The sequence below is a fragment of the Gekko japonicus genome, unplaced genomic scaffold, assembly GCF_001447785.1.
Source record: "Gekko japonicus isolate JY-2015 unplaced genomic scaffold, Gekko_japonicus_V1.1 scaffold240, whole genome shotgun sequence".
NCBI classification, from domain to species: domain Eukaryota; kingdom Metazoa; phylum Chordata; class Lepidosauria; order Squamata; family Gekkonidae; genus Gekko; species Gekko japonicus.
Genome location: NW_015164672.1, coordinates 1,009,402 through 1,025,293, shown reverse-complemented (window position 1 = coordinate 1,025,293; position 15,892 = coordinate 1,009,402). Strand labels below are relative to the sequence as shown.

At 47.2% G+C, this 15,892-nt stretch overlaps 1 protein-coding gene across 1 annotated transcript in view; it reads right to left on the bottom strand.

Annotated features, from left to right (window-relative positions):
- Window positions 1-7,627: 7,627 nt before the first annotated feature.
- Window positions 7,628-15,892, bottom strand: part of LOC107108709 (beta-1,4 N-acetylgalactosaminyltransferase 2-like) — a 75,591-nt gene continuing 67,326 nt past the window's right edge. The window contains exons 5-8 of the mRNA XM_015409211.1: window positions 14,357-14,537; window positions 13,460-13,546; window positions 8,873-9,060; window positions 7,628-7,774 (exon numbers count right to left, since the gene is read on the bottom strand). Of these exons, the coding sequence (XP_015264697.1) occupies window positions 7,628-7,774; window positions 8,873-9,060; window positions 13,460-13,546; window positions 14,357-14,537 (603 nt within the window). The remainder of the gene's footprint in view (window positions 7,775-8,872; window positions 9,061-13,459; window positions 13,547-14,356; window positions 14,538-15,892) is intronic.

Here is a 15,892-nt window from a genome sequence, read left to right as displayed (position 1 = left end):
AAGCACACTCTCATGCTGTCGGGATGGTGTGATCATGTCATCCCGGCTTGGTGCCGTTTCCCCCCCCCCCTTCGCAGTATGCGCAGGATCACATACTCCATAGGGGGCCCTCAGTGCAGAGGTGCGATTCCTCGTTTTTGCGCATGGGAAACAAACGGCCCCAAAAACCCCGACTCACCCACAGTTGCGTCTGATTACACACTGACGGGCTGAGCCCGCAGCCACAAAGGGAGGTGTGATCTTGCCACTGCGTGTCAAATTCCTCCGGAGGAAATAGCCTCACTTCCCCTCCACCTCAACTGGCGCTTGTGACCACAGCCCTGGAGACATAACCTGGAATCTTAAGAGAGTGAACCCAATTCTTCCTTCAAGCAACTCGGGGTGGCTTGCCTCCCCTCGTCCATTTTACCCTTCCAGAAACCCCTGTGAGGCTGGTTAGGCTGAAAGAGTCAATCCAGGTAAACCGACATGCTTTTAAGCAAAGCGGGGATTTGAACGTGAGTTTCCAATCCTAATCCAACCCTCTGAATTACTACGGTATGCTGGCTCAAAATGTATTCCCAAATCCTATGTACAACCCATGACAGACATGCAGCGGTTCCTTGTGAAACAGGTACTTTAGGACAGTATAAACAACAGAGCTTATCATTTGCAAAGTGGGTCGTCAGATGGGTTCTCACCCACCTTATTTTGTCCTTTGTTGTATTTACTTTCTTTATAAACCTGCCTTTGTCTTTGAAAATACAACTGGACAGCATAAAATGTCCAATAAACAATAATTAATAATTATTGTATGGCAGTGTGTGTGGTATAGCCCAGAAATCCTATAATCGTCTGGCAGCCAGAAGTTCTAGCTCTTAGCATTATGCGCCACTAAGTTGTGAGCTAGACTTATTTTGAGGCAAGAGACTTTCAGAGGTGGTTTGCCATTGCCTGCCTCGGTGTCACAACCCTGGTATTCCCTGGAGGTTGCCCTTCCAAATACTAGGCAGGGCTGACCCTGCTTAGCTTCTGAAATCTGACAAGACTGGGCTAGCCAGGGCTAGCCAGGTCAAGGCAATGTCCAATAAACACTGTAATAGGATGGAAATTAACAAAATTAGAAAACAATGCAACAAAAATTACTGTCCAATGCATAATATTATATCATTTATTTAGACAGAAACAATGCAGAAAGCACAAAAGTGCAAAACAATGCAGTAAAGGCCGGATAATTCATGTAACAAACATGGCAATAGACTACAGCAATGCACCTTCTCAGGGGTCATTTTGTAGAAAAAGAAGTGCAGGAACTCATTAGCATAAATCATTAGCATACCTTATTTGCATATACCACACCCCCTGTCAGAAGGCAACACCCACCGCTCAGGCTCCACTGGACTGTTTTGGATTGCTAGCTATTGGGGGGGGGGGAACGTGCAGATCTGTCCTCGCAGAGGAGGGAGAGCTTGTACCTGATTAAAACTTGGTCTTAAAGGTGCCGCTGGACTGTTTTGGACTGGGGGGCCGGGGGGAGCTCTGCAACTTACCTGGCTGCTTCTTGCTCTGACTGAGGGCTGCTGGGAGCAGGGGGTGGGGCTTGTTGCATGTGCCCGCCCCCTGGGCTCTTTACTGCCGGAGCCCTGCTCCTGTGCGCTCCTGCAGGAAATGACCCCTGCTCCTTCTAAGCTGTGGAGTGTTGTGAGCAAAAATTCTACTTTGTGAGCTACTGGCATTAAACTGTGAGTGATTGATTTGGCTACTGCATAAATTAGCTGGCTCTGGAGCCATCCTTCCTGAACTAAGAAAAAATGTGTGAGCTGGAGGCTAAATAACTGTGAGCCAGCTCACACTAAATCAGTTTAGAGGGAACACTGGACTACAGTCCTATTCCCTTCTTGCTCTGGGGCATCAGCAGCTGCCATAATCAAGTTATGGGACACAGAAGAGATGTATCCACTTAGATTTCCATTCGGAGCCAGCAAGGTGGTTAACAGCGAAGGAGAACCGGGTTCGATTTTGCACTCCTCCACATGAAGCCAGCTGGGTGACCTTGGACCAGTCACAGCTCTTTCAGAGCTCTCTCAGCCCCCAAAATAAATAAGTTTAGCTCACCACCTAGTGGTGAACAATGATAAAAAAGCTAGAACTTTAGGCTGCCAGACAATCTTCGGTTCCGATCTCCCAGCTATACTACACACAATGCCATATGATAATAATTACTATTAATAATTGTTTGCACTGTAGCCCAATCCAGCGATCTTAGTCCTACTGCACTGTTATCTGGAGGTCTCTGCTATCTGACTGCATTATATTCTGCAATCTGCCTCGAGTCTCAGTGAGAAAGGAGGCTGTAAAATAAGTAAATAAATTTGAAACTGAGCCTGGAGGTAGGGCATATCCCGCCTGCAGTGTGTATTGCTGGACTCATTTGCAAAAGTCAACTTAGTCATCACTCCATCCATGTAAAAAAACCCCACACACTCACAAGCTCCTTGGAGAAAGAATGGGACATCAGTGCAAAGAATCTTGCACCACTTGCTTTAGAAACACCTTTCAACAATATACTTTTGGCGTGCCATATCCATGTTACACAGTTTTGTCTGTGGGGTGAAGGGCAGTGACCAATGCTCCCTCTAAGCTGTGGAGCCTTGTGAGCAAAAATTCTACTTTGTGAGCTACTGGCATTACAGTTGCGAGCGAGCGATTTGGCTACTGCATAAATTAGTTTGCTCTGGAGCCATCCTTCCTGAGCTAAGACAAAAATGTGTGTTGTTGTTGTTGTTGTTCAGTCGCAGTCGAGTTCAACTCTTCGCGACCCCATGGATCATCTCCCCCCAGGCCCTCCTGTCTTCCACCGTCCTCTGAAGTTGGCTCAATTTCATGTTCGTTGCATCGATGACACTGTCTAACCATCTCATCCGTTGCCGTCCCCGTCTTCTTTGACCTTCAATCTTTCCCAGCATCAAGGTCTTCTCCAGTGAGTGCTCCCTTCTCATTTGGTGGCCAAATATTTGAGCTTCAGTTTCATTATCTGGCCTTCCAGGGAACAGTCAGGGTTGATTTCTTTTAGGACTGACTGATTTGATCTTCTTGCGGACTCTCAAGAGTCTTCTCCAGCACCATAGTTCAAAAGAATCTATTCTTCGGCGCTCGGCCTTCCTTATAGTCCAACTCTCGCAGCCATACATGACTACTGGGAATACCATTGCTTTGACCATGCGGACTTTTGTTGGCAGGGTGATGTCTCTACTTTTTATCATGCTGTTTAGGTTCGCCATCGCTTTCCTCCCAAGGAGCAGGCGTCCTTTAATTTCATGGCTGCAGTCACAGTCTGCGGTGACCTGGGATCCCAGGAACATGAAGTCTGTCACTACTTCCATGACTTCCCCTTCTATTTGCCAAGGAGTGATGGGGCCGGATGCCATGATCTTAGTTTTTTTTATGTTGAGTTTCAAGCCCACTTTTGCGCTCTCCTCTTTTCCTTGCTAGCGTGTGATATGAGTGCAATTGTGCGATAGTTTGAACATTCCTTGGCATTGCCCTTCTTTGGGATTGGAATGTATACTGATCTTTTCCAATCCTGTGGCCACTGTTGCGTTTTCCAAATTTGCTGGCAAATGGAGTGCAGCACTTTAACAGCATCATCTTCTAAGACTTTGAATAGCTCAGCTGGAATACCATCACCTCCACTAGCTTTGTTGTTAGCAATGCTTTCTAAGGCCCATTTAACTTCACATTCCAGGATGTCTGGCTCAAGGTCAGTGATTATACCGTCGTGTTTGTCAAGGACATTGAGGTCTTTCTTGTATAGTTCTTCTGTGTATTCTTGCCATCTTTTCCTAATCTCTTCTGCTTCTGTTAGGTCCCTACCGTTTTTGTCCTTTATCATGGCCAGCTTTGCATGGAACGCTCCCTTGATTTCTCCAATTTTCTTGAAGAGATCTCTAGTCCTTCCCATTCTATTGTTTTCTTCTATTACTTTGCACTGTTCATTCAGGAAGGCCTCCTTATCTCTCCTTGCTGTTCTCTGGAAATCTGCGTTCAGTTGGGTAAATCTTTCCTTTTCGCCTTTGCCTTTCGCTTTCCTTCTTTCCTCTGCTATTTGTAAAGCCTCATCAGAAAGCCATTTTGCTTTCTTGCATTTCTTTTTCTTTGGTATGGTGGTGATTGCTGCCTCCTGTACGATGTCACGAACCTCTGTCCATAGTTCTTCAGGCACTCTATCTATCAAATCCAGACCCTTGAATCTATTCTTCACCTCTACTGTATATTCATCAGGGATGCGATCTAGGTCAAACCTGAATGGCCTCGTGGTTTTCCCGATTTTCTTCAGTTTAAGTCTGAATTTTGCAATGAGTAGCTCATGATCTGAGCCACAGTCAGCTCCAGGTCTTGTTTTTACTGACTGGATAGAGCTTCTCCATCTTTGACTGCAAATTATATAGTCAATCTGATTTCGGTGTTGCCCATCTGGTGATGTCCATGTGTAGAGTCGCCTCTTAGGTTGTTGGAAAAGGGTGTTCGCTATGACCAGTGTGTTCTCTTGACAAAACTCTGTTAACCTTTGCCCTGCTTCATTTTGCTTTCCAAGGCCAAACTTGTCTGTTATTCCGTTTACCTTTTGACTTCCTACTTTAGCATTCCAGTCCCCTATGATGATGAGGACATCATTTTTTGGTGTTAGTTCTATGAGGTGTTGTAGGTCTTCATAGAACCGGTCCACTTCAGCCTCTTCTGCATCAGTGGTTGGGGCATAGACTTGGATTACTGTGATGTTGAATGGTTTGCCTTGGAATCGGACAGAAATCATTCTGTCATTTTTGAGATTGTATGTGTGTGACGTGTAAGAAAATGTGTGAGCCGGAGGCTAAAAGACTGTGAGCTAGCTCACACTAACTCAGCTTAGAGGGAACACTGGCAGTGACTAGAATGTCTTTCTTATTAGCAGCAGGAGGTTGGGTTAGGAATCACAGAATCATAGAGTTGGAAGGGACCTCCAGGATCATCTAGTCCAACCCATTGGACAATGCAGGAAATTCACAAATACCTCCCTCTCCACACCCGCAGTGACCGCTGTTCCATGCCCAGAAGATGACAAAAATTCTCCAGGATCTCTAGCCAAACTGGCCTGGAGAAAAATTGCTTCCTGACCCCAAAGTGGTGATCAGCATTTCCCTGGGCGTGTAAGAAAGAAGAACTAAGCACTGAGGCAACCCTCAGTGATCTGCCAAAGTTCACACAATCAGCATTCATCTGGATCTCTTACAGGAGAATGTGCCGTCTAGCAGAGAATTAAGCATGCCAAAATCCATTTATTTCAATTTGGTGTAAGCCCTGCTCTAACTAATATGCCACACGGGCTCTCCATACAAAGAAACCGGAGAGTCTGAACTATGTCTGCAACCAAATTCCACCTAAAATGGAATCTGTGGAAGGATGTGGGGTTCAGGAAGCATCATCACTGGAACTGGCAGCAAGAGAGCATTTGGAAAATGCTAAAAGAAACCAGAAGCACAGAATCATAGAGTTGGAAGGTAACTCCAGGGTCATCTAGTCCAACCCCCTGGACAATGCAGGAAATTCACAAATACCTCCCTCTCAACACCCGCAGTGACCGCTGTTCCATGCCCAGAAGATGACAAAAATTCTCCAGGATCTCTAGCCAAACTGGCCTGGAGAAAAATTGCTTCTCTCAGCTCCACCTTCCTCATAGGGTGCCTGTTGTGGGGAGGGGAAGGGAAAGGAGATTGTAAGCCGCTCTGAGACTCCTTCGAGTAGTGAAGGGCGGGGTATAAATCCAATCTCTTCTTCTTCTTCAGTGGGAAAGCATACCTCATTCCATAATGGATGACAGCAAATGTCTCCGAGGAGTGAGAGAACTGCTTCCAAGAGGATTAGGGGGTTGGAGCATCTTTCCTATGAGGAAAGGCTGAAGAGTCTGGGACTTTTCAGTTGGGAAAAGAGACATTTTCTCTCTCTCCCAAAACACTAGGACTCAAGGGCATTCAGTGAAGCTGATGGGCAGTAGGCTCAGGACTTCTGTACACAACAAGTGATTAAAATGTGGAATTCGCCGCCAAAGGATCTAGTGATAGCCACAGGCATAAAAAGGTAAAGGTTCCCTTGCTCGAAAGCCAGTCGAATCCGACTCTAGGGTTGCGGTGCTCATCTCCGTTTCAAAGCCGAAGAGCCAGCGCTGTCCGAAGACGTATCCGTGGTCATGTGGCCGGCATGACTAAACACCGAGGCGCACGGAACGCTGTTACCTTCCCACCAAAGCGGTACCTATTTATCTACTTGCAATTTCTTGCTTTCGAACTGCTAGGTTGGCAGGCGCTGGAACCAGAGACGGGAGCTCACCCCATCTTGCGGCAACCGGGTCTTGAACTGCTGAACTACTGACCTTCCACAGCCTGCAGTTCAGCAGCATAGATGGCTTTAAAAGGGGATTTGACAGATTCAGGGAGGAGAGGTCTACCAGCAGCTCCTAGCCATGGTGACTAAAGGGAACTGCCACATTCAGAGAAAGAGTCTCATGGTATGAAGGCAAATATTAACATCCGTTATGAGCTCTCAATGGAAAGTCAGTTTGATTAACCAGGGTGTCACACTAGGGTGTCACAGTGTGTGACTGCAATAAAAAAGGCTAACACTATGCTGGGGATTATTAGGAAGGGAATTGAAAACAAATCAGCCAAGTATCATCATGCCCCTGCATAAATCGATGGCACTTCCTCATTTGGAGTACTGTGTACAGTTCTGGTCACCACACCTCAAAAGGGACATTATAGCATTGGAAAAAGTAGAGAAAAGGGCAACTAGAATGACAAAAGGGTTGGAACGCTTTCCCTTTGAAGAAAGGTTAAAGTGCTTGGGGCTCTTTAGGTTGGAGAAACGACGGCTGAGGGGGGACATGATTGAGGTTAATAAGGTTATGCATGGGATAGAGCAGGTAGAGAAAGAGGTACTTTTCTCCCTTTCTCACAATACAAGAACTTGTGGGCACTCAATGAAATTGCTGAGCAGTCAGGTTAGAACAGATAGAAGGAAGTACTTCTTCACCCAAAGAGTGATTAACACATGGAATTCACTGCCATAGGAGGTGGTGGCGGCTACAAACATGGACAGCTTCAAGAGGGAACTGGATAAACATATGGAGCAGAGGTCCATCAGTGGCTATTAGCCACAAGGTATAGATAGGAACTCATAGGCTGGGGCAGGTGATGCACTGTATTCTTGGTGCTTGGTGGGGGGCAACAGTGGGAGGGCTTCTAGTGTCCTGGCCCCACTGATGGACCTCCTGATGGCACTTGGTATTTTTGGCCAATGTGTGACAGAGTGTTGGACTAGATGGGTCCATTCGCCTGATCCAACACTGGCTTCTCTTATGTTCTCTTATGATCTGGAAGACCCAGGTTCAAATTCCCACTCTCCCATGGAAGCCTACTGTGTGATCTCAGACCACTCACACAAACTCAGCCTAACCTACCTCACAGGGTTGCTGTGAGGATAAGAGGAGAATGTTGTGAGCTGCTCTGGACCCCCATTGGGGGGAAAGGTAGATATAAACTAAGTCAATAAGGGACAGGACTTTTTCCCCTCCGGGCCTGCTGGAAACCCCTAGTCCTGGATATTGGCCAAATTTTCATACCACATCCAAGTTGGTGTTCTCCAGCACTTCAACCAGTTTCTCGATCTTAGTGTTTTTGGTAAACAGGCAGTCATCGTCCACCCAGAGGTAGTATTTGGTTGTCACCTGAGAGACAGCAAGGTTTCTCCCCGCAAACCAACCCTGATAAGATACAAACCAGGGCAAAGGAAGGAAAAAAACTGCAATAAAACATGCTTCTTGCCTTTTGGCAACACAGTCCCCCCCCCCCCACAACAGTATAAAAACCTTCAAATTCAATATACAGCGCTGTCTAGAATAAACACACACAATCAACAGCTTAACTACTGGAAAGGTAGCAACACTTAAAAAGCAAAAAGTGTTACAAAACAAATAGATCTTAGAAGATTTCCTGACAGCCATTGGGGAGGAAGCTGATCAGGCATCACAGGAAAGGACGTGTCCACCAGCAAAAAGGCCCTGTTCTGTGCCACCTCCTGTTGAGTCTCCAGTGGTGGCAGCACATAAAATGGCTGCCTTGGTGGTATGCTTTTGTTAGAGCTCCTTTCTCAGTGGTTGGCCAGGCCACCTGGAAGGTCAAGGAAGCAATTTCACCTGTTCACTGGGCACTGCTCTGGAATCAAGCATCCTACGCGGTAATCAGGTAAGAGCTAGACCCGTCCAATGCAAGTCCAATGTAGACAAAGAGACCTTAACACCTTCACCTGAAAGATGCGCTTTTCTATCTCACACAACCCTTTTTGTTCAAATTTAGAGTCCAGTGGCACCTTTAAGACCAACAATGGTTTATTCAAGGTAAGAGCTTTCGTATGCACATACCTGAGGAAGTGTGCATGCACACAAAAGCTCATACCTTGAATAAACCTTTGTTGGTCTTAAAGGTGCCACTGGACTCTAAATTTGTTCTACTGCTTCAAATCAACACAGCTGACCACCTGGAACCTTTTTGTTCATTTATTTTGATTTTATCATCCTGCCTGGATGGGAACATGGGAAGCTGGATTCAACTTGGGGTGGTGACACTGAAGAAGAACATGCTACATGCATGTAAATCCACATAGACCAAAGGCATGTGTATGGCAAGTGGAACCAGTTGAGAGGATCCAACCCATGGATTCCAAGCTCAGCATGAGCTCCAGCCCATCAAGTATCCCTTTGCTGCAGAGACATCCAAAAGCCCAGGATTGCCAACCTCAAGGGTAGCCAGGATTGGTTCTTCAGGTGACTGGTAACAAAAAGAGAAGCACCCCGCGCTGGTACCTTTCCAAAGGGCATGATGAAGTGCTCGACATTGGCCTCTTCAATCTTCTCTGGATGCTCACTGTCATCTGCCACAATCACCTTGATGTCTGGGTAAAACTGTCTTATGCTTTTAAGGAGGACCCGCAGCTTGTGGTACCGCAAGAAAGTCTTGGTGGTGATGGTCACGAGGTCCCGGATGTTGTTATCTGCAGCATAAAAAGAAATGGGTCTGAAAGTGAGTGCACACAATACGAAACCAATGCCTTTTTTTCCAATTTGCCTGAGCTCTCTGAGAGTCTTGTATTAATGGCTAACACACTAAAAAGAATAGTTGGGTTTATACCCTGCCCTTCACTCAGACCGATTTCACACAAGAGCTGTGCCGCGGTTGCGCCTCCCTTTGCCCCGCTTCTATTGGTCAATTTCCCACTCGAAGCCTTGCGGACGCATTTTGACCCACGGCTTCGCCCGATTTCCCCCGCGGTTTCCTGATCCTCAAAAAACAGGATCACGAAACTGCGGAGAAAATCGGGCGAAGCCGCGGGTCAAAATGCGGCCACACGGTTTCAAGTGGGAAATTGACCAACAGTAGCGAGGCAAAGGGAGGCGCGACCGCGGCACAGCTCTTGTGTGAAATCAGTCTCAGAGTCTCAGAGTGGCTTCTAATCTCCTTCCCTTCCTCTCCCCGCAACAGACACCCTGTGAGGTAGGTGGGGCTGAAAGAGCTCTTTCGAGGACTGCTCTTGAGAGAACAGCTCTGGGAGAACTGTGATTGACCCAAAATCATGCAGCTGGCTGAATGTGAAGGAAGGGGGAATCAAACCTGGTTCTCCAGATTAGAGTCCACCACTCTTAACCACTACACCAAACCGGCTACTGACTGAATCGTAGAATCATAATTTGGGCACTTTCACACATGCTAAATAATGCAGTTCCAATCCACTTCAGCGACCGTTTGCAAATAGATTTTGCCATTTCACACAGTAAAATCCAGTTGCAAAGTGGATTGAAAGTGCATTATTTAATGTGTGTGAAAGCCCCCTATATAGGGTTGGAAGGGGTTTCCAGGGTCATCTAGTCCAACCCCTGGCAGAATGCAAGAAATTCACAACTACCTCCCCCCACACACACACGCCCCCAGTGACCCCTGCTCCAGGCCCACAAGATGGCAAAAAACCTCCAAAAAACCTCCAGGATCCCCGGACAAACTGGCCTGGAGAAAATTGTCTCCTGTCGCCAAAAGTGGCGACCGGCATTTCCATGGGCGTGTAAGAAAGTGCCACAAGAACTAAGCACTGATGCAACCCTTCCTGCCCTAACATCTCATGATCTGCCTAAGTTCACAGAATCAGCACTGCATTGATTGCAAAGTGTACATTTGCTCACACGCTTGAGCAGGGACCCCCAACCTTTTCGAGCCTGCGCGGGACATTTGGAATTCTGACATCGCACGGTTGGCGCACCAACAGGATGGCAGCTGCAGGAGGTGAAGCCAGCCACAGAACGATTGCCACGGCTTAACTTCAGCCACACAGTGTCGATCCTTTCGCAGTGCTGGCCGTTGGTGCCAAAGCAACACTTTTAAACACCTGCAGAGCCCATCAAACCTCCAGCAGTCCCGCAGAAGCCTTACTGGGCAAAAGCCACACCCATTTCCTCAAAACTCTCGGCAGGTGCCAGAAAATATGTTGGCAGACGCCATGGCACCTGTGGGCACCACGTTGGAGCCACCTGGTCTAGAGCAGGAGTAGGCAACACATGGTGAACAATGGATGAGGCACTGCCTGGGGCCCATTCTCCACCCACATGACCAATGCTCCCTCTAAGCTGTGGAGTCCTGTGAGCAAAAATTCTTCTTTGTCAGTTACTGGCATTAAAGTTGTGAGCGAGCGATTTTGCTACTGCATAAATTAGTTTGCTCTGGAAGCCAACCCTTCCTGAGCTAAGACAAAAATGTGTGAGCCGGAGGCTAAAAAACTGTGAGCTAGGCTCACACTAACTCAGCTTAGAGGGAACACTGCACATGACCAAGATGAGGCAGCGGCATCAATGAAGTCTGACTTGCTCCCAGTGTGCTTGGACAAGCACATCCCATGTTTACCCACACCACAACCACCACTGTCTTTGTTTGTTGCCACAGCAGCATCTTCACAGGTAGACAGGTGTGTGTGTTTTTCCCCCCAGCAGCTGAACCCGGACATCTAGATATGGGCATGGTTTGCCAGAGCCCTAAATACCCTTTTTTCGCAGCATGGGCAAGACTGGGACGCTTGGAGGACCGCCATCTTGGTTTTTAGCTAGTTTTGTTCTAGATAGGCTATAAATTATGATGTAATTTTAATATTTTGTATTGTTTTAATGTTTTTACTGTTTTATCAATTACATGTTGTTTGCCGCCCTGAGCCTTCGGGGAGGGCGGGATATAAATGTAAATAATAAATAAATAAATAAATAAAAACAGCACTGGATTCCCTCCGTATAGCAGATCAGACACACAGACACCAGGGTACTACTGGATGCTGTGAATCAAGCTCGATCCCCTTTATTTAGAAGACTTCATTCCGAGAACAGAAAAGAAGCAAAGATGCACTCTTACATGTAAGTCTGTGCTTACTTCCTTTAGATCGCAAGCCCTGCGAGTTAGAAACAGATTCTGTTTCTAAGGGCTTGCAATATAGAGGAGCTGTCCAGTGTAGCAACAGAGTTATTTAACTACTCTCCTCAAGCCATTTTCCCCCACCAAAAATTTCCGCTTCCAAGTTGCTTGTACCGCTGCGAAAGGAAATTCATGAGTAACCAGAAGTGTTTTTCTGACTTTCTAGACAGACGTATATCCCCCAATATCACTGACGTTGCGTTTCAGGCTACACAGCATTCTTAGTGCAAGGCTCATCATGTTGGCAAGAACCGTCCTTCGATCTTTGGCTCATAAACTGCAAAAACCATCTGCTTGCCCATGGCAATGTTGAAACAGCCCCTGGAGACTCAGTGATTCCAACTCCAAATACCCAGAGGTCGATTCAGGGGGGGATCGCGGGGGATCGCAGTTCCCCCGGGTGAGGTGCGGGGGGGGGGGGAGGGGACACAACAGAGCCCCGCCCCCTGCTTCCGGCCGCCCCGCTTCCGGCCCTCATTCAGCCAGGAGGAGGCAGGAGAAGAGGGAGGGTAAGTTGCTTCCTCCCCGCCTCTCCCCACCCCTGCCTGCCTGGGGCCAGGGAGGGCCTTCGCGGGGCTTCCTCGCACTCCCGCCGGCCTTACAGGTCCACCGCCGGGCCCCTGATGTCAGGGGGTGTGGCATATGCTAATGAGTTCCCCTAGCTCTTTTTCTACGAAACGACCCCTGCAAATACCTATATTCAGAATGCTGAGATTCCTATCAAACTGAACCAAAGTCACCGCCAGGCTTTGTTCAGCAAAGGTTGTGCAGGCAACATGTAAATTTTATCTTGCAAAAGGCAACCAGACACAAAGCAGTATTAAACACAGGTCTGTATACAGGACCCAGCTTGGACTACCTACTGCAGTTTGGAGGAGACCCCTTGCTGTGAAGGTCCTGGACAGAGTTGCTAGCAACGTGGAGGGGGGGGGAGTCTTGCCCCTTTGGCAGTGGAAAGTGCCACCAAGTCACAGCTGATTTATGGCATCCCCATAAAGTTTTCAAGGCAAGTGACATTGAGAGGTGGTTTACCTGCCAACCTAGCAGTTCGAAAGCAAGAAATTGCAAGTAGATAAATAGGTACCACTTTGGTCGGAAGGTAACAGTGTTCCGTGCGCCTTGGTGTTTAGTCATGCCGGCCACATGACCACGGAAACGTCTTCGGACAGCGCTGGCTCTTCGGCTTTGAAACGGAGATGAGCACCACAACCCTAGAGTCGGCCTCGACTGGCTTTCGAGCAAGGGAAACCTTTACCTTTACCTTTTTTACCATTGCCTGCCTCTTCGTAGTAGCCCTGGACTTCCTTAGTGGTCTCCCATCGAAATACTTACCACAGCCAATCCTGCTTAGCAGCCAAGATCTGACCAGATCAGACTACCAGAGGCTTAATGGGATGCTATTTACTAGGTGATGTTACCTACGGCTCTGCCATGAAAATCTTCAGCTGCCCATTTCCACACATTTAAGCCTCTCTTAAAGGGGCAAGACATTTTGTCTCCAGGTTGTTGGCAATTCTAATCCCAGGATTGTGCTTTCCCCGCTATGGGTGATGAGCTGATTCACACACTACAGACTACATAGGCTGCTGGGGTACCCAGGCTGGGTCAATTCCTGCCCATGTGGTGCCCAGTTCAGATCAGGACCATGGCAATTGCGGAGAAGGGGCTCTTGCCTTCCTGCCCACATCATTTCCCCAGCGCTCAGCTGTCCCAGGCCTGCGAAATCTCCCCATAAGGCACCCCCCAGGACTATTTCACTATTTCATGTAGGGAAAACGGTGCAGGGGGGAAGGCTGAAGCTCCTTCTCTGTGCGCACTGTGGTCCTGATCCAGTTAGGGCACCACACACACATGAACTGAGAATCCACAACCCAAGCTGTATACTCCATAAAGTTTGAATCGGCCCAAATCGATGGCATTACTCCATCACACTATGTAAAATTGCTCACCTGATCCTGGGTCAAAGAGCTTGGGAAGAGGCAGCTGTCGGATGGTCACAGGAAATTTAACAAGGTATGACCCTGTTTCAAAGCTCACTGGAAAGCAATTGGGACACAGCCAATTAGGTGTTTGCCTGATTGCAGCTTTCAGTCACAAACGGTAGAGGACATGCGTTGCAGGCAGAATAGCAGAGAAGGGAGCAGTAACGAGTTTAGGTTTTGTGGGAAATTTGAGTTCTTCAAGTTCTTCCTGAAGATCAGTCCCAACAGAACTGGATGTCACATGTTGGCTGGCCCTCAAGTGCTGCAGGGCATATGGTTGAATCAAAACGGCCAATACTGTTCATAAGATCGGCTACAATGCAGTTATGAGTGGGCATATAGAAACCATGCATAGCTTACATTAAAGGTAATATTTTGCTCTTGCTTTTTTAAAATCAGTTCACACCTTATGCAAATACCAGCTAAGGTGGTGTCTGCAGAAATAACCCAAAGTTTTGTCATTGGCCTTGGGACCCAATGGCAGCTGTTTTGTAATTGGCCACACCTATATGACAGGCATTTTTTTTTGAAGTGGCATTCTCTACGCTTTCTCTAAATTCCCACAGTACTTCCAAAGCTAGGGAACTCCGCATTTAAGATAAAAACACAGACCTGGTCCAGCACTTGGCAGGTTTGTCCAGACTATCTAGGGTTGCCAGCTCTGAGTTGGGGATATTCCTGGACATTTCAGGGTGGGGTTTGGAGAAGGGAGGGGCCTCAGCAAGATATAGTGCCATGGAGTCCACCCTCCAGAGCAGCCATTTTCTGGAACTGATCTCTGTTGTCTGGATGTCAGTTGTAATCCTGTGGGATTTCCAGCCCCACCCGGAGATTGGCAACCCTAATTCCAGTATTTCAACTCACCCATGTCTACAGCATTGACTAGAAATACTGTACTGGTGTACGTGACGTGTCCCAGTATGTGATTTAGTAGCTTCACATTGGAGGTGGAGATGGTCAGCTCTTTCCCCCCTCGCCCGTGCACCACGTCTTTGGATGTATCAGCGAGGGTGTTCAAAGTACCAAGCGAGGCTCGTAGAACCACCTATCGTTTTGCAAAAGAGGGGAAGACTTAGGAGCAGAGTCTTAGAAACCAAATTGCATGCAAACCTTATCGCACAGACATTTGTTGGGACTCATTTGCTCAGATCCAAAGAAGGAACAGAGGTGGTCTTCATTAAATTTGCAGGTGATACTGAATTTAGAGGGATGGCAAATACAGTAAAAGACAGAATTAAGATACAGGATGATGTTGACAGGATGGAAAGCTGGGCTAAAACTAACAAAATGAATTTCAACAGAATCAATGTGAAGTTCTGCACTTAGGTAGGAAAAATCAAATGCCACGGGTAATGCCAATTCCACTTTGGAGTAAGGAAGGAATTCCCCTCCAGGCCAGACTGGCCCGAGGATTCCTAAGGATTCTGAAGGGCTCTTGCCTTCCTCTGGGCATAGAGCAGGGGTAGCTGGGGGAGTTGGAGGGGGAAGTTTGCTGTGAATTTCCTGCATTCTGTAGGGGGTTGGACTAAATGACCCTTGAGGTCCCTTCCAGCCCTATATATCTATGCTTCATTTCATAAAAATCACCACTTTGCTACTTTCTCCCATTCATTTGGGAATAAAGACAGGCCTAGAATTTGTTTAAAAAATGAATAAACAAACCAGTCACATCCAGACTGAATAATATGTTGAATTAGCTGCCAGAGTTTGAACTGTGATCCCAAATGATTAGGGGTATGTCCAGAAAGCATATTTTTCAGGATATCAGTGGGAGAACATTTGAATCTTCCAAGACATTCCTCGGTGATCTAAGTGGCAGTTCTCCTACACAGAAGCTTCAAAGAGAGATTACCACACAAGATTGCTGAATTAGAATTCATTAGCGAGTTGAGGACAATGGAAGCCCCCCTCCCTTAATAGCTCAGACGTTTCTTATCTCATTCAAATACTAATTTTCTGTATGTCTCATCCCTATGCATATCTCACAGCTTTAGTTAGGGTTGCCAGCTCTGGGTTGGGAAATACCTGGAGATTTGGGGGATGGAGCCTGGAGAGGACAAGGTTTGGGGAGGGGTGGGGACCTCAGCAGGGTACAGTGCCACAGAATCCACCCTCCGTCCTAAGCAGCCATTTTCTCCAGGGGAACTCTCTTTGTAGCCTAGAGATCAATTGTAATACCAGGAGATCTCCAAGTCCCACCTGGAGGTTGGCAACTTATTTTAGCCAAGCTGATTACATTTTGCACCCTGACTCCAATTCACCCTTTTCAGTAACACCCCTCCCACCTTGTAACCTGGATATAAGGGCTGAAGGATCTTCATTCTCAGTTGTAGCCAGGGCTCTTTTTGTAGAAAAAGCCCAGCAGGAACTCATTAGCATAATAGGCCACACCCAACAGCA